Genomic DNA, 24861 nt, shown 5'->3' with positions numbered 1-24861 from the left:
CCTCTGTCTGCCTGGCGGACTCCCGCCACTTTGAGCCGGGGGGCGGGGCGTTGCTGGGGCCGTCCTAGAGTTTGCGCCAATCATAGCTCACTGCCGTGGGGATACACCAATCAGAGGCCCGTGCACCAACGTCGTTCTTGTCGTAAGGAATTTGCCCTTTCGCAACCTATCAGTCGTAAATTGGGGCACAAGTCACCCAATCAGAGTCCTCGGGGCGTCACCGACCCGGGCGCGTCGCGGGTGGCCGAGTGTTGCCGCGGCCATTCTCCGGGGCTGGGGTTGGCTGGGCTGCCGAGGGGACTGTCGCCGCCAAGGCGAGGGGAGCGTTCGGACGTGGTGGGAGCCGGACGGGCCTGGGAGGTGAGTGGCGCCCTGCGGCCTCCTGGTCCCTAGCGCCCTCCCCCGCCGAGTCCCGGAGGCTGCAGGGGGTTGCCCCCCCCGGCTGTCACAGCCCCCACCTCGGCTGTCACAGCGGCCACGCCACAGCCCCGCCCCTAGGGCACAGCCCCCCCCCCCGGCTGTCACAGCGGCCACGCCACAGGCCCCCCCCGAGGGCACAGCACCCCCCCTCGGCTGTCACAGCGGCCACGCCACAGCCCCGCCCCTAGGGCAAAGCCCCCCCCCCCGGCTGTCACAGCGGCCACGCCACAGGCCCCCCCCGAGGGCACAGCACCCCCCCTCGGCTGTCACAGCGGCCACGCCACAGCCCCCCCCCCACCGAGGGCACAGCCGCCCCACCCCACCCCCGGCTATCACAGCAGTCACGCCACAGACCTCCAGCCCCTCCTAGCCATGTGGCCCCCACTGAGGTCTACCTGTAGCTTAGCTGCAGTGAGTGATGGTACCACACAGGGCGGGAGGGAGCTCCTGGAGGAAATTATGGTTTTTTAAAAAAACAAAACAAAAAAACATGGCCCCAGACAGCCACCCCCTGTGACTTGGTGTTGACCAAACCGGAGGAGGCTACACGGGGAATGCACAGGCTTGTACAGAATCTCTCCATCCAGGGCCACAACATGTTTTACAATGTCAGGGTGATGTCATTATCTCTGTCTTAAAGCTGGGGGAAACAGGTATAGAGGGAAAGTGGCTTTCACAGTATCACCCAACAAGTCAGTGGCACAATTAGGCCAATTCTCTGGTATGAAGTTTTGTTGGTTAGGGATGTAAAAAAACCGCACACAGCCCACTTAGCTGTGCTCGCAAAACTCCAGTATCAATGCAGATACAGTGTATACCAATAGAAGAGTGCTCCTGTCAGCATAGTTAACATCACTCAAAGAAAAGGGGTACTTATGGCACCTTAGAGACTAACAAATTCAAAAACCAGTCGGAGAACACTTCAATCTCTTTGGTCACTTGATTACAGACCTAAAAGTGGCAATTCTTCAACAAAAAAACTTCAAAAACAGACTCCAATGAGAGACTGCTGAATTGGAATTAATTTGCAAACTGCATACAATTAACTTAGGCTTGAATAGAGACTGGGAGTGGATGGGTCATTACGCAAAGTAAAACTATTTCCCCATGTTTATCCCCCCCCCCGCCCCCGTTCCTCACATGTTCTTGTCAACGGCTGGAAATGGTCTACCTTGATTATCACTACAAAAGGTTCTCTCCCCCCCCCCCCCCGCCACTCTCCTGCTGGTAATAGCTCACCTTACTTGATCACTCTCGTTACAGTGTGCATGGTAACACCCATTGTTTCGTGTTCTCTGTGTATATAAATCTCCCCACTGTATTTTCCACTGAATGCATCCGATGAAGTGAGCTGTAGGTCACGAAAGCTTATGCTCAAATAAATTGGTTAGTCTCTAAGGTGCCACAAGTACTCCTTTTTTTTTTGCGGATACAGACTAACATGTCTGCTACTCTGAAGCCTGTCATCACTCAAAGAGGTGTTGGGTTATGCTGACAGAAAAATTCCTGGTGGCATATGTAGCATCTACGTTAGGGGGTCTGCTGGTATAGTTACCTTGGCAAAACGTTTGTGGTGTAGAGACGGTCTCAGGAGCAGAATCGAGGTCTCTTGACTCCTTTAGACACAAGACTATGTTCCCTCCACACAGTCTAATTACAAAATTCAAGTGTGTGCATGTTGTTACTTTCTGTAAAATTAAATAGCATCAAAGATCAACTCTTGAAGGAGCCATTTTGTTTTCTAGGATCAAACTACTGCAGAACGGGGTCCTATTGGGTAGGGAAAGTGTTTCCAGCACTTGGACTTCCTTTGGTTCAACCATGATTCACAGCCTCTTCCTGATTAACTCCTCAGGGGATATTTTTCTGGAGAAGCACTGGAAAAGTGTTGTCAGCCGCTCTGTTTGTGACTACTTTTTTGAAGCACAGGAGAGGGCTACAGAGGCAGAAAATGTACCTCCTGTGATCCCCACACCTCATCACTACCTCCTGAATGTTTATCGTCATAAGATTTTTTTCGTGGCAGTGATTCAGACAGAAGTGCCGCCCCTATTTGTCATTGAATTCTTACATCGGGTTGTGGACACTTTCCAGGTGAGAAAAGCAGGATATTTTGTCATTATGTTTCGTATTTATCTATCATTGGTGCATACACCGTCTTATAATAATAGCAAAGATCGTCCTACAGCAATACTATGTTTTTCAGCAGGAACTGCCATAATGAGCTTTTTCGCAGCAGTGCCCTTTCTCTGCATGGCATGCTGTGCTTGGCTGGTGTAGACCAACAAAAGTGGATTTATAAATTAGGTCTCTAGCATTTAGTTGTTTAATGTACTCAACTACAATTCCTTGAATTCATGTACACAATTTAACACAACAGATCTTTTTTTTTTTTTCAGCAAGAACTCAGACAAAGGCAAAGCTCTTTCAGTGCAGTTGCACCCCACTTCATGCGCTTGCCAAGTCAAAAGTCTGTAAGAAGAGATGGGTTTCACACAATGGCCTAAAAATCAACAAGCTTGATCTCTTTCAAGTTCAAAGCCTGCCTCTTAGAACGTCCTGTCACCTGACATGTAGAACTGGGGACTGTTAGCTCAAACACACTAGCTGATATCAACTTTGGAGATTCACGGCAGAGCATGGATGATGCTTCACTTAGTCAGTCCTCAGCCGTTTCCTGCTTAATACAGTAAATCAAAGTGAACAACTTGAATTGTACCTGCAAACAAATAGACATTTAAGATCATATAAAACAAATTTCCAAAATAACCCTAACATGATAATTAACAACTCTGGGGTTTGCAGGGTCTTCTGCAGGGTGGGAAAGGGTATTAGATAGTGCTGAGAGTTAACTCAGTAGCCTTTCACCTTTGCAGATCTAGGACTTAAATCCTCCTTGGATCCTAAAGGAGCTGACTTTGTCAGTTTCTTTGTAACTAAATATTTTTTCTTCTTCACGAGGACATTCTATTTTATCGGTTATAGTGGCAGTGAAGTAATGAGTATGGAGGACTGAAACATACAAAAGTTCTGAAAGATTGTGATATTATGGTTATATTTAATTTTTTTTTAAAAAGCAAAAGGGAGAAAAAAAGGAACTCTGTTAAGTTACCAGTAATTTGCTTCCTCTTTTGTCTGTGTCCCAAAATTGTCACTCTGCTCATGAGAAGACCAGGACTGGATCAGCAGCGAGGTGATTCCCAGTCAAGATGCAGTTGCACTCATAACTAGAAAAACAAGACATCAGGATCAACTTATATTTGCAAGGGTTATGGCATTGTATGGGCTGTAACAGGTACCATACATTTATCCCAAAGTGGAGCTGCTTCCTGTGGGATTTTTTTGAATCTAATTTTGTTCTAATTGGACTTTTCTCCCTCAGAAGGAATTTGGACGACTAACTGTATTTCTTTCAGATAACTGAGTGTTATCTTTGGATTTGGTTTCACTGAGTTTCCTGTACTGAATTTAAAGTACAAATCTTGTTTCACAGAAAGATGAGTCACGTTAGAGTTGCCCCAGAGAGTTGTTAATATTCAGAGTACAGTAGTAGTGGGATCCTCAGGCAATCTGGGGAAGGAAGGCAGACATCATGTTCTGCCTGCAAAGCTCTGAATCCTGTGGTCAGGATTTGAGGTGTCCCATGACCAGAGTTACAGCAGCAGAGAGAAAAAAGGAGCCTTTAGTCAGACTTCTTTATCATGTATGTTTTGCTTCTGAGCACTATAGTCAGACACGTGAATTCAGACTTGGGAGGTGTGGGTGAGGAATGGGAATAGAAATTAGGTAGATTCAGGGATCAGACTGGTAGGTGGAGCATGAAACTTGATGGTACTCTTCCAAGCCTTTCCCAGAGGAGATGTTGCTAAACTGGAGAGGGCTTGGAGAAGAGCCATGAGAAAGATTAAAAGATAAGAAAATATGTCTTATAATTAGGGTGACCAGATGTCCCTTTTTTATAGGGACAGTCCCATTTTTTTGGGACTTTTTCTTATATAGGCACCTATTACCCTTCACCCCATCCCGTTTTTTCACAGTTGCTGTATGGTCACCCTACTTATAATAATGATAGACTCAGAGAGCTCAATCTACTTAGGTTAACAAAGAAAAGATTACGGATGACTTGATTACAGTTTATAAGTATTTTCCGGGGGAACAACTATTAGATAATAGGCTCTTCAGTCTATCGGAGAAAGGTACGATATAATCCAATGGCTGGAAATTGAAGCTAGACAAATTCAGACTGGAAATAAGGTATACATTTTTAACAGCGTAATTCACCATTGGAACAATTTACCAAGGATAGTGGTGGATTCTCCCTCACTGACCATTTTTAAATCAAGATTAGATGTTTATCTAAAAGATCTGCTATGGGAATTATTTTGGGGAAGTTCTATGGCCTGTGTTGTGCAGGAGGTCAGACTACTTGATCATGGCCGTCCCTTCTGGCCTTGGAGTCTATGAGTTGCTATTTACAGTAGATTGTGCAGATTATTCAGAATATGATTGCTCATGCTTGTTGGGCTTGTGCTTGGCTCCCCCTCAGACAGAGAATGCACACATGGGCTCTGCTAGGTTCTTCATGTTTGGCTTCCCATTCATGAGGCTCATGTGCCCCAGGAGGCTGCTTGAGCTTGGCTGTCTTCTGGGGGCTCTGCTAGGGAGCTCTCTTCTTTGGACTTGGCTCCTTCTTGGTTGTGGGGGCTGGAGAGAAGTGGCAGTATTGTTCAAGCTTGCTCACAGCAGTGCCAAAATGAGCAGTCACTCTCAGTACATTATTCAGATGGTCATGCTATGATTTCCCCCCCCCCCTTCCTTACAGGCTTTGATGAGCAGTGAAATAGTTAATATTTCAAGTATCAAAGTTATCACTGGCTGTCTGAGTTGTTGCCTATTCAGATGAATGAGTCAGTTCACACATCTCAAAGGTACCTCAGTCTACACAGCCTGCAGCAGCACCGTCCAACCCAGGTTGAGAGACTTGCACTGGACTTGTACTGCCTACTAAAAATAGCTGTGTTGACAGCACATTGAGGCTGGGTTGTGAAGACCACTACCCTCCCTAAGTTTCAGAGCCCAAGCTCCAGCCTGAGCTACAATGTCTACAACATCTGTTTTTAGCACAGTAGTGCAAGCCCCTGTCTGACAACCTGGTTGGGAGGCTGGCTGACACAGATTGTGTAAGCATGTTCAGGGCTATTGCACTAGTTACTCAGGTTGCATTTTCAAGACTGTCTCAACAACCATAGTAGCTGGACACTGACTTTTTTTTTTTTTTTTTTTTTAAAGTGAAAACTTAGAATCTGGAGAATGAGAAAAGAACAAGAAAGAGGTGCAGATGCACTTCACTGCATACTATCTATATAAGAGCCCTGGATAGACACACACACCATCAGGGCAAATATATTGTTACAATATTTTCACATTTTGTAGTACCTTTCATTACAAAAGATCCCAGAGTGCTTCACAAACTTCACAGATGATAATACTTGTCATTTGCATCATCCTTTTGTGTTTAAAGCTTTGCCAGTGTATAGATAAAATAAATATGCATGAGCATGTATAATGGCTTAACCCCTACTGATATGCAACCATCTCTTGGATGGCACATGTTAGCTGCTTAACACCACACAGGTACTATGTGACAGCTGAGGATAGGAAAAGAAGAATCATCTCTTCAGTTGATATTTGTGGGTGGGGTAGAATTAGGTAAGCAGGATGTAGTTACACACATCAGAATTTGGGCAAAATAGCTTAGTAACACTCTTGCTTTTATGTAAAATGCACTGGATTTCTAATAAGCATGCATGGTCAGGAGCTTGGTTTTACTGAAAGATGACTTCTTAAGCCACACACAGCCCCTAGCATCAAGCTGTGGCATTGATTTAGTGCTGAATCAAAGGGAACTGCTAAATCACCACACTACTTCCGTGTTGGAGATCTCCCATCCCAGTTGCTAAACTGGTAAGGTTTGATAGGCTTACAGCCTGATTTGTTATGCTCTGACTAGAAATTGTAATACTGTTAAATACGTGTGTGGGTGGGAAGTGAGAAACAGTGAAGGAAGCATAGCCAAGCTGTACCAACTGTTACTGAGAGTCCGAGAGACTGAAGCAGATGCTGGGCTGGGGATCTTCTATTATTCATGCTACAGGTTTCTCCTTTTACCCACTTCTCAAGATTGTGCGCTGGATTTCTGGCCTTCAAAAGGAGAGAACTGCTTCTCAGGCTTTTCAACAGATTGTGGAATACCAGACTTCTGCTCTCGGGACCTAATGTTAGCAGACCATTCAAGTTACCTTGGGCTTTGTTGGCAGTATATAAGAATCGGAAAGGGCATTGGGGTGAAAAGACTGAGAGCAATGTGGGAGGGAGGCACTTTAGAAATGTCAGTTGGTGAATGCGTTTCCCTGTAAAACACGACCAGGTAGAGATGAACAGCATCAAAATCAGCTTGCTGTAGTTTTCCAGCTCTCCCCTAGCCTTCCCCCATACTAGAGACGTTGTATAAATAACTTACAACTTTCTTTAAAAACTGAAGTGACTTACACTAGTATAATAATACTGTATGTGTTTTGCAATGTGAGTAACAAAACTAAGTGGAATAGCTGTGCATCAAGAGGGAATTATTCCCCACAAGCAGTGGGACTGCAGAGTCCTGCAGGTGAAGATTAGGATGTTTGAGAAACGCAGCATATCTAAGACCTAGTCTGCACTAAAAAGTTAGGTCAACCTAGCTATGTCGCTTAAGTGCGTGAAAAATCCACACTCCTGAGTGCCGTAGTTAATCTGACTTGACTCCCGGTGTAGACAGTGCTGGGTCAACAAAATAATTCTTCCATCGACCTAGCTGCTGCCTCTGGGGAAGGTGGATTACGTACAGTGATGGGAGAACCCCTCCTGTTGGTGTAAGTAGTGTCTATACTGAAGAGTAAAGTGGCACAACTGCAGTGGCACAGCTGTGCTGCTGTAGCATTTCAAGTGAAGACAAGCTCTAATGCTTGGCTCTAATTATCAGACCCATTGGTCTCTCGCTTTTAGCAGCATTAAAATTCACAGCTGTTCTTGTGAATATGCTTAGTGGGGAAGCTGGGTAATTGTGTCTGTTTCACACAGGATTATTTTGGTGTCTGCTCGGAGGTAGTGATCAAGGACAATGTTGTGGTGGTTTATGAGGTGCTGGAGGAGATGCTGGACAATGGATTCCCATTGGCTACTGAGTCCAATATCCTGAAGGAGCTGATAAAACCCCCCACCATTTTGCGAACTGTTGTCAATACCATTACAGGTACAGGGGAGTGAGGCGTGGGTAAGGGGTTGAGTCATTGTGATGATCCTTCTACTGAAGTGATTCCAAATGCTGGGGAGGGAGGAGGAGAAGTTGATAGTCTGACCAAATCCTCCTAACCTCTAGCGTAGCTGTTGCTGTAAGGGAGCCCATGTTAGCATATTGGCATTGGGGCAGTCCAGTTTCTAACATTAGACATAGGATCTCCTTTTACCTAAAAAGTCATCTGCCCACAATGGATTGTCCAACACTCTAGTTGGATCCATGAAATGACTTTATGGCCAGGGTTGGTTTCCTAAGTGGACTGTTCCTCCTCCTTTCAAATGAGGGGTTAGTGGGAGGGGTGGCAGGAGAGGTAATGCTTGGTGAATTCATACTATGAGTCATTGAAGAGTGACTTTACTGGAGTGACTGTGCTCTTCTATAATGAGAGGGAAGACTTCAGGAACAAATCAATGTTCTATATGGGTGAGGTCAGGGGCTTTTTCTGGGGCTTTGCTAGCTGCTTGTGTTCATCCTGATCTCCTTAACTCTTCCAGGAAGCACCAATGTAGGTGACCAGCTCCCTACTGGACAGCTATCAGTGGTGCCATGGCGACGCACCGGTGTGAAATACACCAATAATGAGGCATATTTTGATGTGATTGAGGAGATAGATGCAATCATTGACAAATCAGGTATGGGCATTCCTTCCAGTTAAGGCTGAGATATCCTTCTCTGGGAGTGCCTAGAGGGAGAGGATGTGTATTTTTCTTAGAGGAGGGAGGAGTGTTGGAAGCTCTTGGAAACTGTTCTCATTCTGACCTTTTGACAGCTCAGATGTGCTGTTTAGTCTTACATTTCTGTAAAGTGTCAGTGGACTCAAGCTGTAAGACCTGAATAGGGTTTGAATAGGCTGTGTTGCAGTCTTCCCCACTTGTCCAGGATGAGTTTCAATCAGGTCCACAGTTCCTTCCATAACCTGTTTTGTTTTACTTCCTGTTATAGGTTCCACAATTACAGCTGAAATCCAAGGCGTGATTGATGCTTGTGTTAAATTGACTGGGATGCCAGACCTCACCCTCTCTTTCATGGTAAAGTTCAAGAAAAGGGGTGATAGGTCCTCTTGATACTGTATAGAAGAAGTGCAGTATTCTTTAATCAAATAGCCTTCACTGGAATCCTAGGTGCCACCAGCTGCTAGGGTGCAGGTCTAGCTATGACAGATTCCAGGTATTCCAAGTAGAGAAGGGAAGAAGGAATGCATATAATGAAAAATCTCTATAAACATCTACAGTTTTGAGTGTGGGGGTGGTGGTTGTTAGAAGTAGCCTACAGCAGTGTGTGGACTCACTAACCTCCAAGATGTAGCACTGCCTAAGGCAGCTTTCTCCCAGGGCTCATCTGTAATGAGTTTGCATCAGGACAGTTGTTTGACATCACTAAGTAGATAGGCTTCTTATACACTAGGATAGAATTACCACGATAGGTACTCCTATTACACAAATATTAAACAGCTTAACACAGCTACAGAACAGAGTGGGAGACACAGTTTCCAACTTTCATGCAGTAAATAAGCACCCCGACTTTCACAATAAGCCAAAAATCAAGCTAATCCCATTTCAAAACAAGGCCAAAACAAGCCCTAAGAACCCCAACACTCTATGTGACTAGATCCCCCCCGGCATGCAGTCTCTGACTGTGGTGGGCCCGCTGTGCACCCCTGACTCTCTCCCCCTCTTGCCCCTGGTTGCCGGGAGCCGATCAAAAAAAAACAAACACACACATCAAAAACTAGCCAACAAGCAACTCACAAGCCAATTAAGCCAAAACCATGTCCAATTTCTGTGTTTTTTTTTTCATGGGTTTGGCATGTCTGATGGGAGACTGTGTTGTGTGCCACATGGCAGGTGCTTGAGGTGGGACACGGGAAAGGAGCTAGAGGAAAGAGCATGGACAGATTCCTTTTCACAAATTTTGCTGGTTTCTTGGACTTCTTGACTCAGTCTTATTTCAGAATCCCCGGTTACTGGATGATGTCAGCTTCCATCCATGTGTGCGTTTCAAGCGTTGGGAATCAGAGCGGATCCTCTCTTTCATCCCACCAGATGGAAATTTCCGATTGCTCTCCTATCATGTCAGCGCTCAGAAGTAAGTAGGGAATTTAGAACTGAGGGTTTTCAAAATCTAGACTTTTTTCCCTTCCTGCTGATTGCTCTAGAAAAGGATCACTTGCTTCCTTTGCTGAGTGAGAAAATGGGAAAACTAGTGCTATTTTTTAAATTTTAAACTCTGTACTCTTTGAGGCAATAACCTTGCAATTTCAGTTCAGTTCTGCAAGCCAACTCTGTTCACATCCCAGTGGCGGGTGTGTAATCTACAGTTGGGACAAAGTAGGCCGTAGTGTCTGCTGTCTATTTTAGTTCATTACACTAACAAGGCTCCTTAAAATAAAGTAAAATAATTGCATAATGCAATGATGTTGGTGTCTGTTTTAATGGAACTAGTAGTTTTTATTGTAGACACTGAAGCCATTTATTAGACTTGGTTGAGCAAAGTGCACCTTGAAGTCTGCACAGTATAAAAAAGAGCAGAAATGATGGTTTCAGGCTGCAAACACATAGAATCATAGAATATCAGGGTTGGAAGGGACCTCAGGAGGTCATCTAGTCCAACCCCCTGCTCAAAGCAGGACCGATCCCCAATTAAATCATCCCAGCTAGGGCTTTGTCAAGCCTGACCTTAAAAACTTCTAAGGAAGGAGATTCCACCACCTCTCTAGGTAACGCATTCCAGTGTTTCACCACCCTCCTAATGAAAAAGTTTTTCCTAATATCCAACCTAAATCTCCCCCACTGCAACTTGAGACCATTACTCCTTGTCCTGTCATCTGCTATCACTGAGAATAGTCTAGATCCATCCTCTTTGGATCCACCTTTCAGGTAGTTAAAAGCAGCTATCAAATCCCCCCTCATTCTCCTCTTCCGTAGACTAAACAGTCCCAGTTCCCTCAGCCTCTCCTCATAAGTCATGTGTTCCAGACCCCTAATCATTTTTGTTGCCCTTCGCTGGACTCTTTCCAATTTTTCCACATCCTTCTTGTAGTGTAGGGTCCAAAACTGGACACCGTATTCCAGATGAGGCCTCACCAATGTCGAATAGAGGGGAGCGATCAGGTCCCTCGATCTGCTGGCAATGCCCCTACTTATACATCGCAAAATGCCATTGGCCTTCTTGGCAACAAGGGCACACTGTTGACTCATATCCAGCTTCTCGTCCACTGTCACCCCTAGGTCCTTCTCTGCAGAACTGCTGCCTAGCCATTCGGTCCTTAGTCTGTGGCGGTGCATTGGATTCTTCCGTCCTAAGTGCAGGACTCTGCACTTGTCCTTGTTGAACCTCATCAGATTTCTTTTGGCCCAGTCCTCCAATTTGTCTAGGTCCCTCTGTATCCTATCCCTACCTGCCACCGTATCTACCACTCCTCCTAGTTTAGTATCATCCGCAAATTTGCTGAGAGTGCAATCCACACCATCCTCCAGATCATTTATGAAGATATTGAACAAAACCGGCCCCAGGACCGACCCCTGGGGCACTCCGCTAGATACTGGCTGCCAACTAGACATGGAGCCATTGATCACTACCCTTTGAGCCCGACAATCTAGCCAACTTTCTACCCACCTTATAGTGCATTCATCCAGCCCATACTTCTTTAACTTGCTGACAAGAGTACTGTGGGAGACAGTATCAAAAGCTTTGCTAAAGTCAAGGAACAACACGTCCACCGCTTTCCCCTCATCCACAGAGCCAGTTATCTCGTCATAGAAGGCAATTAGATTAGTCAGGCATGACTTGCCCTTGGTGAATCCATGCTGACTGTTCCTGATTAATTTCCTCTCCGCTAAGTGCTTCAGAATTGATTCCTTGAGGACCTGCTCCATGATTTTTCCAAGGACTGAGGTGAGGCTGACTGGCCTGTAGTTCCCAGCATCCTCCTCCTTCCCTTTTTTTAAAGATGGGCACTACATTAGCCTTTTTCCAGTCGTCCGGGACTTCCCTGGATCACCATGAGTTTTCAAAGATAATGGCCAATGGCTCTGCAATCACATCCGCCAACTCCTTTAGCACTCTCAGATGCAACGCATCCGGCCCCATAGACTTGTGCACATCCAGCTTTTCTAAATAGTCCCGAACCGCTTCTTTCTCCACAGAGGGCTGGTCACCTCCTCCCCATGCTGTGCTGCCCAGTGCAGTAGTCTGGGCGCTGACCTTGTTCGTGAAGACAGAGGCAAAAAAAGTACTGAGTACATAAGCTTTTTCCACATCCTCTGTCACTAGGTTGCCTCCCTCATTCAGTAAGGGGCCCACGCTTTCCTTGACTTTCTTCTTGTTGCTAACATACCTGAAGAAACCGTTCTTGTTACTCTTAACATCTCTTGCTAGCTGCAACTCCAGATGTGATTTGGCCTTCCTAATTTCACTCCTGCATGCCCGAGCAATATTTTTATACTCATCCCTGGTCATTTGTCCAATCTTCCACTTCTTGTAAGCTTCTTTTTTGTGTTTAAGATCAGCAAGGATTTCACTGTTAAGCCAAGCTGGTCGCCTGCCATATTTACTATTCTTTCTACACATCGGGATGGTTTGTCCCTGTAACCACAATAAGGATTCTTTAAAATACAGCCAGCTCTCCTGGACTCCTTTCCCCCTCATATTATTCTCCCAGGGGATCTTGCCCATCAGTTCCCTGAGGGAGTCAAAGGCTGCTTTTCTGAAGTCCAGGGTCCGTATTCTGCTGCTTTCCTTTCCTCCTTGTGTCAGGATCCTGAACTCGACCATCTCATGGTCACTGCCTCCCAGGTTCCCATCCACTTTAGCTTCCCCTACTAATTCTTCCCCGTTTGTGAGCAGCAGGTCAAGAAGAGCTCTGCCCCTAGTTGGTTCCTCCAGCACTTGCACCAGGAAATTGTCCCCTACCCTTTCCAAAAACTTCTTGGATTGTCTGTGCACCGCTGTATTGCTCTCCCAGCAGATATCAGGGTGATTGAAGTCTCCCATGAGAACCAGGGCGTGCGATCTAGTAGCTTCTGCGAGTTGCCGGAAGAAAGCCTCATCCACCTCATCCCCCTGGTCCGGTGGTCTATATCAGACTCCCACCACGACATCACCCTTGTTGCTCACACTTCTAAACTTAATCCAGAGACTCTCAGGTTTTTCTGCAGTTTCATACCGGAGCTCTGAGCAGTCATACTGCTCTCTTACATACAATGCAACTCCCCCACCTTTTCTGCCCTGCCTGTCCTTCCTGAACAGCTTTTATCCATCCATGACAGTACTCCAGTCATATGAGTTATCCCACCAAGTCTCTGTTATTCCAATCACATCATAATTCCTTGACTTTGCCAGGACTTCCAGTTCTCCCTGCTTGTTTCCCAGGCTTTGTGAATTTGTGTATAGGCACTTGAGATAACCCGCTGATCGCCCCTCTTTCTCAGTATGAGGCAGGAGCCCTCCCCTCTCACACACTCCTGCTCGTGCTTCCTCCCGGTATCCCACTTACCTCAGGGCTTTGGTCTCCTTCCCCCGGTGAACCTAGTTTAAAGCCCTCCTCACTAGGTTAGCCAGCCTGCTTGTGAAGATGCTCTTCCCTCTCTTCGTTAGGTGGAGCCCGTCTCTGCCTAGCACTCCTCCTTCTTGGAACACCATCCCATGGTCAAAGAATCCAAAGCCTTCTCTCCGACACCACCTGCGTAGCCATTCGTTGACTTCCACGATTCGATGGTCTCTACCCTGGCCTTTTCCTTCCACGGGGAGGATGAACGAGAACACCACTTGCGCCTCAAACTCCTTTATCCTTCTTCCCAGAGCCACGTAGTCTGCAGTGATCCGCTCAAGGTCATTCTTGGCAGTATCATTGGTGCCCACACTTACACAGTCCAAGGCAGTGCTGCTGCCTTTGCTTAGAGCAACTTGCCGACATGGTTCCATTTTGCAAGAAAATCCAGCATCCTTCACTCAACCCCCAAAGCATGTTCCAAACAATAATTAATGCTTGACACACCTGCAATGTGAAGAAGTGGGAAACTGAGGTACAGAAAGATTGTGACCTACCAAAGGGTATGGTTAACAGAGCTGAGATGGTATCCTGACTTCCTGGTCTGGGCTTTAGCTACCATACCACGCTCATTTTCTTCCTCCTTATGCAGAAGGAATGTCTTGTAGTGTGGGCTGTGCAGGGCCTGGGTGGTGGTGGTGGAATAGAACGTGGTAAGGGGTAGGCTACAATAGCAGTAACTTGTCCTTTGTTTCAGCTTGGTGGCAATTCCTGTCTATGTTAAACATAACATCAGTTTCCGTGACAGCAGCTCATTGGGACGCTTTGAGATCACAGTGGGACCCAAGCAGACTATGGGAAAGACTGTAGAGGGGGTGATGGTCACCAGCCAGATGCCAAAAGGGGTCTTGAACATGAGCCTCACCCCCTCACAAGGAATGCACACCTTTGATCCAGTTACAAAGGTGAGAAAAAAGGGTGCAGTGGGACTTTTCTTATAGCCTGATGTACAAGGGTCACTCTCTTGGTAAGAACATAACATAAGACGAAAAGTCCATCTAGCCCGGTATCCTGTCTTCCGACAGTGGCCAAACTGCATAAACTGCTTTCTCTGGGTTTTGGCCTAAGATCTGGAGGGGAGCTCCTTGTCTCAAGAAATGTCTCCACTTGTTTGGCGCTGAGCATCACTCCTAGCAGAGCCTTCCCTACCTGGAGAGAGCCCCCTGCCCTGTACTGAGAGGAATTCTTATCTAGTGTGCCAAAACTAGTCGCTTCTGCCCATTGTGGTGCAGACTGATCAGCTCAGGGCCCTGAGCAAATAGCCAACCCCCTCTGAATTGGGATGGGCAATACCATGGAAGTGGAGATGGGGATTATCTCCTGCAGTAAAACACCTGATTTTTGGTCACTCACTCCTGCATGGTGATGGGAACAGAAGTTACAAGGATTGTAATGACGGGTTTCAAAGTAACAGCCGTGTTAGTCTGTATTCGCAAAAAGAAAAGGAGTACTTGTGGCACCTTAGAGACTAACCAATTTATATGAGCATAAGATGCATCCGATGAAGTGAGCTGTAGCTCACGAAAGCTTATGCTCAAATAAATTGGTTAGTCTCTAAGGTGCCACAAGGATTGTAATGCTCCACAAGAAGGATTTATTGCTACATGATCAGACTATGGGTCTGTGTAAAGGAATGTGCCTCTTGAACTGTGATTACAAAATTTCCTTGCCATAAGGTCTTATCAAAGGGGATATACTTATTTTTATTAGTTTGGGTTTTTTTGGGTCCCTTTGCCCAGATTCCTTTACAGGGAACATTTGATGCCCCAACTGGGTAAAAGTGAGGTGGAGTCTCACTGGCAGTGCCAATCCTGGCCACTGGGGGGCACGCTCCTTTAATTAGGGTTAGGGTTAGGTTTCAGAGTAACAGCCGTGTTAGTCTGTATTCGTAAAAAGAAAAGGAGTACTTGTGGCACCTTAGAGACTAACCAGTTTATTTGAGCATGAGCTTTCGTGAGCTACAGCTCACTTCATCGGATGCATAGCATATCGTGGAAACTGCAGAAGACATTTCACTATGCAGCATTAAATCCTCTTCATGGCTTGAATGTGAAGAACCAAATACTGGGATGGGCTGAAAGCATCTTTGCTTAAAACCATCAATGGGATGGTCCTTTACACGAGTGGGTCTCAACCAGTGGTACATGTACCCTGGGGGTACACAGAGGTCTTCGGGGGTACATCAGCTCATCTACAGGCTACATTAGAAAGCACTAGCAAAGTCAATACAAACTAGAATTTCATAGGGATAATGACTTGTTTGTATTGCTCTATATACCATACACTGAAATGTAAGTACAATATTTATATTCCAATTGATTCATAATTATATGGTAAAAATGAGAAAGAAAGCAATTTTTCAGTAATAGTGTGCTGTGACACTTTTGTATTTTTATGTCTGATTTTGTAAGCAAGTAGTTTTTAAGTGAGATGAAATTTGGGGGTATGCAAGACAAATCAGACTCCCGAAAGGGGTACAATCGTCTGGAAAGGTTGAGCCACTGCTTTACAAGGTATCATCATTTCATCCATCTATCTTAATATCTTGTTTCTGTCCTTTGAAGTTGCTCTCATGGGATGTAGGGAAAATAAACCCCCAGAAGCTGCCGAGTCTGAAGGGAACTATGAGCCTTCAAGCTGGCACATCCAAACCTGATGAGAATCCCACCATCAACCTTCAGTTTAAAATTCAGCAGCTGGCTATCTCTGGTAAGTGGCTGTCAGCCTGGACCCTGGACAGTCCTATTCTACTTCATGCACTGGGTGAACGTATGTCTGACATGCAGAATGTGCTTCTGGATGCATATGGGCCCATGTGAGTGTCATAACTAGGTTCTTCATCTAAAATAGTCTCTGTAGTTGGACTACACACTGGTGTATGCTTAGGGGATTGTTCATACAGTCTCTCCTGATTGCTGTGCGGAACAGCCCATCTGTGTTTCCCTTATCTGTGCCCCCCTTAATTACTCTCCCCCTCTAGAGTTCTGTAAAGCATTTTAGGGACATGTACAGCATGTATGAACAATGCTGTTAACAAAGTTGAGGCAGGTGGTGACCAGCAGCCTATGTCCCTTTGCCTTCCTTCTGCTTTCCAGTATTGCCTGCACATTGTTTCTAGCTTTTGTGCTCTCTCAAGGCCTCTCCCCTCCATCTGTGGCAGTATTGCAGCTCTCCTCCAACCCCCAAAGTTTCACTGTCTTTTCATTTGTTTTAGGGCTGAAGGTAAATCGCCTGGACATGTATGGGGAGAAGTACAAACCGTTCAAGGGCATAAAATACATGACCAAGGCTGGCAAGTTCCAAGTCCGAACTTAGAGAGCCCAAGAGTGAGGCAAGAAACACAAGCATTTTCTCATTTCCTATGTACCCAGTTGTTGGATCCAGCCTCTGCCCGCTATCAACCCCCATGGGGCTGCCCCCTTGCTTTTTTCTAGTTCCTCCAGGGATGCCAGTACCCAGGTGGATTGGGAATGGCATATACAGGGAAGAACAGGACTGACCTGAAACCATCTCAACTTTAGCTGAGTCTTAAGTTCTCAAGTGGCGGCAAAGGAAAATGTGAGAAATGTTCCAGTTCCTCGGGGATATGGGTTCCAATATGTCAACTCAGTTCTTTCTACCTTTAACCTGCTTGGCAAAGGACACTCTGGAGGCCTACTCCCCTTGTGAGCCCCGTACCATGCATTGCTAGGTTGGCTAGCATTTCTATGCAGATCGAACAAGGTTCAGTTAAAGAAGCTGGACTCAAAGTTTAATGGTTTAGAATTTGCTCCTCTCCCTGACTGGCGATTCTTGTTAGAACTGGAAGGAGAGATAGGATTAGTCATGTGAGAAGGGGTCAGATGGAATATTTCTTTGGAGAGGCAAAGGGAGATGGAGGCATCTCCTTTCCAGAAGTGGGAAGGAGGGAGCAGGAGCCTGTTCAGAAGGTTCACAAGGGGAGTAGGGAGGAAGTTGGAAGAGTGAATCTGGTTATCTCTTGCTACACAGAGCTCTCTTGATCATTACATAACTTGAGCCTCTGAGGAGAGACTGGAAATTCCCAACTAAACCTAGCCTTATGCCCTGCCAAGAGCTGACTGGAGCAGGGATTACCTTGTGATGTCTGAAGGATGGGGGTATCTGAACATGCTTACTGTCGTGAGACCCTGCTTCTCTTCTCTATTCAGTATTTTGGGGGGCGGGTGAGTGTTCTCTTGGTTCCCTTGTTGGGGGAGGTGGGACAGTTGTATATATAATTATTTAAGCATCTGTGTGAAGTGACGTCTGATGGCAACCCTAATGGCTGCTAAATGAAGAGGATAGGCTCTGTCCTGGCAAAGTGTAGGGGAGAGCGATGCCTCTCTCCTTATCTGTAACAATGGCTATGGTGGTTCTGTTGCTCACTGACGTGTTTGTTTAAGGTCCCATGTCCTAGTATGTTTATGATGTTCCTGGCTGTAATACTTGATTCCACTCCCTGCCTTGTTTTGCTACTGTGCCGGTAGACTTTAGACTCTTTTATCATTCCTCTGGGGTCATCTGTCCTACGAGAGACTATGCCGCATTTGTTCCCATTCCAGCCTGTGCTGCATCTCGCTGCACAGAGTAATGTATACATGGACAGTGTGCATATTACTCCATGTTGCCCAGGATGTGCTCTTCGGCCACTGAATGCCATATGTGCTCTTCTGGGGTAACAGAACTTACCTGTGGTCTACTGGGCATATGACTACATAACCCGGAAAGCTTCCTTGGCTGTGCAGTCAAGCACACATAACCTGTGTGTATGTGACCAAGAGGAGTGACACCGACTGTGGGATAACATGCATTCTGCTCTGATCTGTGTGTGATGTATGTTTGTAATGGGTGATTGTTACCTCATTTTGGAATTAGATTCCTGTGCAGCTAATATGAATGCTACTGCAGGGTGGCCTAGGATCTGAGCATGCTCAGTGCAAATGTAACAGTTCTTCCAGGGTATCAATAAAAGTCAATTTTACCTGTTGTCTGTGTTCAGTGTTCTGTCTGGGGTTCAAAAGGGATGCAGAAGGTATGCATGGTTGAAGTTAGATCATGCTAACTGGATCTTAGGTGATGGGGACCCCAGTGAAATGATCACTGTATCAATAATCTGAATTATTCCCAAATCAGCTAGTTACCATGCTGAAATTAATTGATTTATTGGGATTACTATTTTTAATGTCACCCAAAGATGTGCTATGCACCTCCCAAAACAGAAGACATGATACCTCATTATAAAAGACAGGATGTGGCTGATAGCTTATTCTCTGTGCGGCTCCAGGTTTTATTCACCTTCCTTGGTCTAAGATATCTTGAATCTGGTGACCTTGCTACAAAAACGCTATCAGATGGGTCTTTTGCAGCCTGCCTGGACTGTCCAGGTATGCTGAAAAAGATATATGTTTAATATGTTTTTTGGAGAGGGCTGAGTGTGCTTCCCAAAATGATGAAGGAATGGAAAGGAGTTCTGTAGGTTTCTTGTCTGGCTATGTTCCTGTTGAAATAATTAATGCGGTTGGGATTTCATTGTATTGTATGGTAAATGATTTTTTAGGATGCCTAGAGCCTTTGATAGGCATTTTTTGTTGTTCTTAATCTAAATAAATAAATACCTGCATGAGGAGCTTACAAGCTAATATAGAATGTAGAGACAAACAAGGCACCAAGTAGAGGGGTGGGAAACATTAATGAGGTTTCTCTGATGGCTAGGAAGTGACATGATGGAGGAAAGGAAGGTGGGGCTTTAGAAGGACTTGGGGTGTATTTTAATTAGAATAAATGTCTAGCTGGCAAACTTTTGGCAGGCATTGGGGCTGGAAGTTCTTGAGGAGTTTGAATGAGATACGGGTCTTGGCTTTGTAGACTTGTTTGTGAAGGGTGAGCCATACATCAGAGGCAATAGCAGAGCAGTAAGAAAGCTGAAAGGAGAAGGAGAACAAATGGCATTGAGGCTAGCATCAGTAATGAGGCATGGGAGTGATGCAATGAGAAATAAGGTCTGTTAAGTGCTAGAGGGTACAGTAATGGAAGATCTTGAAGGTGAGATAAATGAAGTTGAATACGATGTGATCAGTGACAGGTCAGGGAAATGCTCTTGCCAATGGTAGGTTGTCTTTTAATCAACTAAAGATGGCACCATGGGCTTCAAGGAGACTGGAGAGGAGGTACGCAAGGTAAGAGAAGGGTCAGAAAGAGAGTGCTACATTTAGAAGTTGAGTCTTAGAGCTGTTGTGGAGGAATAAGTGGTAGTATTTGTACACAATCGAGTGGGGAAAGGAAGGTGTCAAGGTTCCCCCTCTCTCCTCAGGCTACAGGCCTGAGTGACAGATAGTGGAGGAGGCAGGGATTTTTGGAAGAAAGATGAGGAGTTCACTCTCTTGTCCTTATTAAACTGACCACGAGCCATCCAAAAGATGTAACAGGCTGATATGCTGGATTGAATGGAAGGATTTGTTAAAGTCAGAAGGGACCACTGTGATAATCTAGTCTGACTGCCTGTGTAATAAGTGATAGAACCTCCCAAAAATAATTCCTAGAGCAGATCTTTGGTTAAAAAAGTTGCCAGTGATGGAGAATCCACCATGACCCTTGGTGAATTGTTCTGAGGGTTAATTACCATCACTGTTAAAAATTTATGCCTTATTTCTAGTCTGAATTTGTCAGCCATGGGATTGTGTTATACCTTTTTCTGCTAGATTGAAGAGCCCATTATCAAATGTTTGTTCCTCATGTAGGGACTTATAAACTGTGATCAAGTTGCCCCTTAATCTTCTCTTTGTTGAACTAAATAGTTCGAGCTTCTTGATTCTATCACATAAGGCATGTTTTCTTATCATTTAATCATTTTCATGGGTCTTCTCTGAACCCTTTCCAATTTTATCAACATCCTTCAACTATGAACACAAGAATTTGACAGCTGTAGTCACACCAAACACAGAAGTAAAATAACCTCTCTACTCCTACTGGAGATTCCCCTATGTATTTATCAAGGATCATACTAACTCTTTTAACCACAGTTGCCCTGGGAGCTTTCGTTTAGCTGATTATCCACCACAACCTGCAAATCCTTTTCAAGTCAGTATTTCCCAGGATAGAGTCCGCCATCTTGTAAGTATGGCCTACATTCTTTGTTCCTAGATGTATACATTTACATTTAGCTGTATTAAAACACACATTGTTTGCTAGCTCCCAGCTTACCGAATGATCCAGATTGCTCTGTCACAATGACCTCTCCCCTTCGTTATTTACCATGTCCCCAGTTTCTGTTTCCTCTGCAAACTTTATCAGTGATGATTTTATGTTTTCTTCCAGGTCATTGATAAAAATGTTAAATGGCATAGGCCCAAGAGTCAATCCCTGTGGAATCCCACACCTGCTTGATGATGATTACCTTTTTACAATTACATTTTGAGACTTATCAACAAGCTTTTAATCTATTTAATGTGTGCCATGTTAATTCTGTATCATTCTAGTTTTAATAAAATGTCGTGCAATACCAAATCAACACCTTACAGAAATAAAAATGTATTACATCAATAGTATTGCCTGTATCAACCAAATTTGTAATCTTATCAAAAAAGATATCAAGTTAGATTGACAAGATCTATTTTCCATAAACCCATGTTGGTTGGCATTAATTATATATTGCCCTTCTTTAATTCTGTATTAATCGAGTCTCATATCAGCCGCTCCATTATCTTTCCAGGCCAGGAGTGGATGTGCGTTGTCAGCATAGAGATGGTTGCCAAAGCTGGCTTGAGGTCCTTCATTAGTATCCTTAGTGAAACTTGCATCATTGCCTCTGCCCCTGGGCTGTCTCAGGATAATCCTCCAGTGAGTAACTTGTCAAACATAGAGTTGGAAATGCATATGATGCCAAACCCTTTATCTGAGGCTTCCACCTGCTTTCTGCGATTTGCATCTCTGGGGTTCTGTTGTATTTCTTTCCTGTGCCAAGTAGGGGTCCTAACTCAAATAATGAACTGTTTTTTACTGAATATAACATGGGGCCAAAGTTACTGTCCTACACACACTGCTCATGTCTTGCACTGGAATAGTATAGTATGTTTTCACATCTGTTGGAGGCTGATAGACTTGCACGTGCTAAGAGAACTGAGGCCCAGCAGACTTGGAGATGATTTTGGGGGTTGCTTTTTACAGGGAATTCACCTCACCCAAGGCCAGAATGGAAGGGATGGGCCTGTCTGAACACACTAATCTCAGAATGCCATCCATGCTCTAGGCCTCTATCTTTGGTGGAAGAGCATGGTGGTGGATCACCAGAGTTTTTTTCAAAGCTGTGATATATCACTAACCAACAGAAATGTTTTCTAATGTACTCACCTTGACTAAATCAGGAAAGCTGGCCTTGTGGGTAAGGCAGGGGATTGGGTCCTGGGGGAGCTGAGATCAGTCCCCAGCTCTGTCACAGACTCCCTATGTGGCCTTGAGCAAATCACTTAATATCTCTGTCTCAGTTGAGACTTCTGTAAAACAGGGATAATATTTTCTCCTACCCTTGTCTCTCATCTATTTGGGTCATAAACTCTTCTGGCAGGGAGTGTCTCCATGTGAATGTACAGCGCTTAGCACAATGAGACCCTGATCTTGGGCCATCTACGCATTGCTATAATGCAAATAAATAATCGTGTAGGTCTTATCGGTGGTTTTGGTATATGGTATCAGGGTTTAGCCTATGTTGTTTCCTGTCAAGAGATGTTCCTTGAAATTATCTCAACCTCTTCAACTTTTAAATGGTAGGCTGTACTATAAACCAAAGATCCGGTCCAGGGGCAGCCTGTGCTCCATCACATCAGATGACAATTGAAGGAAATGTTAGTTTAAAAAATACTTTCTGACCAATACAACAGGCTTCTTACAAGCTACTTCTGCTGTGTTTCAAGACTCAGGTTTGGTGTCTGGGAAGGAATGTTTGTCTTCCTTACTGTTAGCAGATTTTGTTACAGAGATCTATAAACTTGCACCCCAGCATCCAAGGAAAGAAAACTTCACCCCAGAGCCCTGCTAAACCTCTTGGGAACAAGATGCTTCTCTCTCTTTTTTTTTTGTAGTAAGTCTGTTAAAGTATCTCTCTTTGATGAACTCTGCTGTTTCGTTTTGATTAAATCTCTAAAGTCTTCCATATTCTCATCACTGTAGGCTGTGAACCTTGCTAAAAATGCACTGGAACCTGACCAGGACTTTGCAAACAACCCTTGTGCTCAAGCCTGCTCTGCTGCTGAGTCAGCGACCTCTGCACTGAGGCATTGTCTCTATAGTCTGTGGTTTCTGTAACCCAGTCTGAGAGAGGCTGCTGTCTTTTAACTTTGCATTTTCAAACCAGGAGGCCAAACTGCTCTGGTTAATTAAATTTAAAATGATTCCTGTTTGAACATGCCCGGGCAGCCCCAGTGGGATGCAGCCAAATTCCTCCCTTTGTTTGCCCTGAAACTGTTATTTTTCAAATAGTAATATTGCATGATTATCCAGAGTAAGCCTCTCTGTGAGGAGAGGAAAGTTGTGTGTATCTTAGGAATTTGGATGCATAAGGATCTAAAATCAAAATCTCTGACTCAGGCACATGTGTTCAGGACAGGCTTAATGGCTGTTGGGGGCTATTATACCTTCTCAGTAGTAACTCTGACTAAACTGTTCCAGCAAATTTCATTGAGAACTTCTTGACCCAACGAAAAGTCAGACAACCCTGTTTCTGGAAAAGGAGCTGCCCTTAACAGTTCTGGCATTAAGCACAGGTACAACAAAGGCCACTCTATGCTGCATCCTATCTCTCCTCCCTATGCATCCTGCAGTCAGTGGGACTGAGAGCACATCCTGGTGAAACATGACTAGAAACACCCAGACATTACTGTAGAGGGCTTGCCACACCAGTGAGTACTGAGTAGCAGGATACAATACTAGTGAGTGGTAAATGCCATATGTGTATATAGCTCTTGACAGTGATAAGAAAAGGGCTTATGAGCCAAGAGTTTGACCCTGCCAGCCTTGCTCATGCTGAGTACTGTTTTACTCTGAGAGCAATCCCATTGATTTCTGTGGGATTGCTTGAGGAGTGTGATACTAATCAATGTGACCGGTTTCAGAGTAGCAGCCGTGTTGGTCTGTATCCTCAAAAAGAAAAGGAGTACTTGTGGCACCTTAGAGACTAACACATTTATTTGAGCATAAGCTTTCATGAGCTACAGTTGCATCCGATGAAGTGAGCTGTAGCTCACGAAAGCTTATGCTCAAATAAATGTGTTGGTCTCTAAGGTGCCACAAGTCCTCCTTTTCTTTAATCAGTGTGAGTAAGGGTGGCAGAACTGAGTGGTATGATAAGAAAAGCTGTAGAAAAATTATGTATGTGCAAGAGGTAAGTGTGACATAATGCATTGTGGATGGTTTAGATTACAGGTTTCTTTGGTGTAATGGCTTAACTGTCAGGGTGACATTTGGGAGTGAAAGGGGAGGGGTAAAAAGAGTGAATTTTTAGGAGGGTCTTCAGTGACATTCCTGAGTATATAGGGCAGGGAGGCTATTCCAGGCATCAAGGGTGATGTACAAAAGGCTTACAGTTCTTTTTTTCTGCTGACAGCTCCATCATTACCTATTTGACCTTTTTCTTGTCTAAGTGTTCAGCTGTCTGTCAGAAGGAAAGCAAATGGAAGAGTAGCTGGTGTATAAACAAGCATAGAATCATAAAAATGCAGGAGTGGAAGGAATCTTGATAGGTCATCTAGTCCAGTCCCATGCACTGAGGCAGGGTTAAGTATTATCTAGGCCATCCCTGACAGGTGTTTGTCTAACCTGTTCTTAAAAACCTCCTGTGATGGAGATTATATAACCTCCTTAGGTAATTTCTTCCAGTGCTTAATTATCCTGCAGTCAGAAAGTTTTTCCTAAAGTCTAAGCTAAATCTCCCTTGCTGCAACTTAAACCCATTAGTGTATGCCCTGTCCTGTGTGTGTGTTCATACATTTTGGACTTCAGCACTGCTATGAAGAGTTGAGCTGAGCCACCCATGTATTTTGCTTTGCTGCTCATACCAGAGCCAATCTCAAACAGTTCAAGTTACCAAAGTAAACGGGGGCAAGATAGAGTTTATATTCATTGCATTGTTAGCTCATAGTATAACTTGAGTTTTGTCCCTAATGCCCCAGGTCTAGCTCAGACTGAATGGAACTTTAAACTCAAGCTATCGGGCCCATCTGGCGGGACAGGATGAAGCCTGAGTGCTGCTGGAGCTAGTAATGAAGTACAGATGCAGCAGCACCTCCCCAGTTTTGCTAATCAAACCCCTCTGAGTTTATGAACTAAGTGCCGCAGTGAAGATCAGCCCTTCATCTGCTGTGGAATGTCTCTCAGCCTGGCAGCCATATCACAGTCATACTCAATTGGGTCTAGAAGGGCTCTCATGGTATAGGTTGACTTAATCCCAGAGGCAGGATTAAGTAAACCTACACCATCCCAGACAGGTGTTGGTCTAACCTGTTCTTAAACCTCCAAGGAGGGGGATTCCACAACCTCTTTGCTAACCTGTTCTAATGCTTAACTATCCTTA

General features: G+C 44.8%; 1 protein-coding gene across 1 annotated transcript; it reads left to right on the top strand.

The window, feature by feature from the left end:
- Nucleotides 1-136: 136 nt before the first annotated feature.
- Nucleotides 137-18287, top strand: AP3M2 (adaptor related protein complex 3 subunit mu 2). Its single transcript, XM_037886347.2, has 9 exons — nucleotides 137-360; nucleotides 2166-2514; nucleotides 7537-7708; nucleotides 8248-8385; nucleotides 8696-8781; nucleotides 9705-9838; nucleotides 13999-14206; nucleotides 15866-16010; nucleotides 16516-18287. Exons 2-9 carry the CDS (start codon nucleotides 2242-2244, stop codon nucleotides 16614-16616), a joined length of 1257 nt encoding a protein of 418 aa, XP_037742275.1. The 5' UTR covers nucleotides 137-360; nucleotides 2166-2241; the 3' UTR covers nucleotides 16617-18287.
- The last annotated feature ends 6574 nt before the right edge of the window (nucleotides 18288-24861 follow it).

This window comes from Chelonia mydas, chromosome 26 (genome assembly GCF_015237465.2).
Source record: "Chelonia mydas isolate rCheMyd1 chromosome 26, rCheMyd1.pri.v2, whole genome shotgun sequence".
NCBI classification, from domain to species: Eukaryota; Metazoa; Chordata; order Testudines; family Cheloniidae; genus Chelonia; species Chelonia mydas.
This window is presented reverse-complemented; position numbering and strand designations above follow the sequence as displayed.

What these genes read in the sequence shown, in the direction of transcription:
- AP3M2 (XM_037886347.2), top strand. Translation starts at nt 2,242, where the DNA reads ATGATTCACAGCCTCTTCCTGATTAACTCCTCAGGGGATATTTTTCTG. An exon ending in GGGTTGTGGACACTTTCCAG is followed by an intron (nt 2,515 to 7,536) that starts GTGAGAAAAGCA and finishes TGTTTCACACAG; the next exon opens with GATTATTTTGGTGTCTGCTC. An exon ending in TCAGCAGCTGGCTATCTCTG is followed by an intron (nt 16,011 to 16,515) that starts GTAAGTGGCTGT and finishes CATTTGTTTTAG; the next exon opens with GGCTGAAGGTAAATCGCCTG.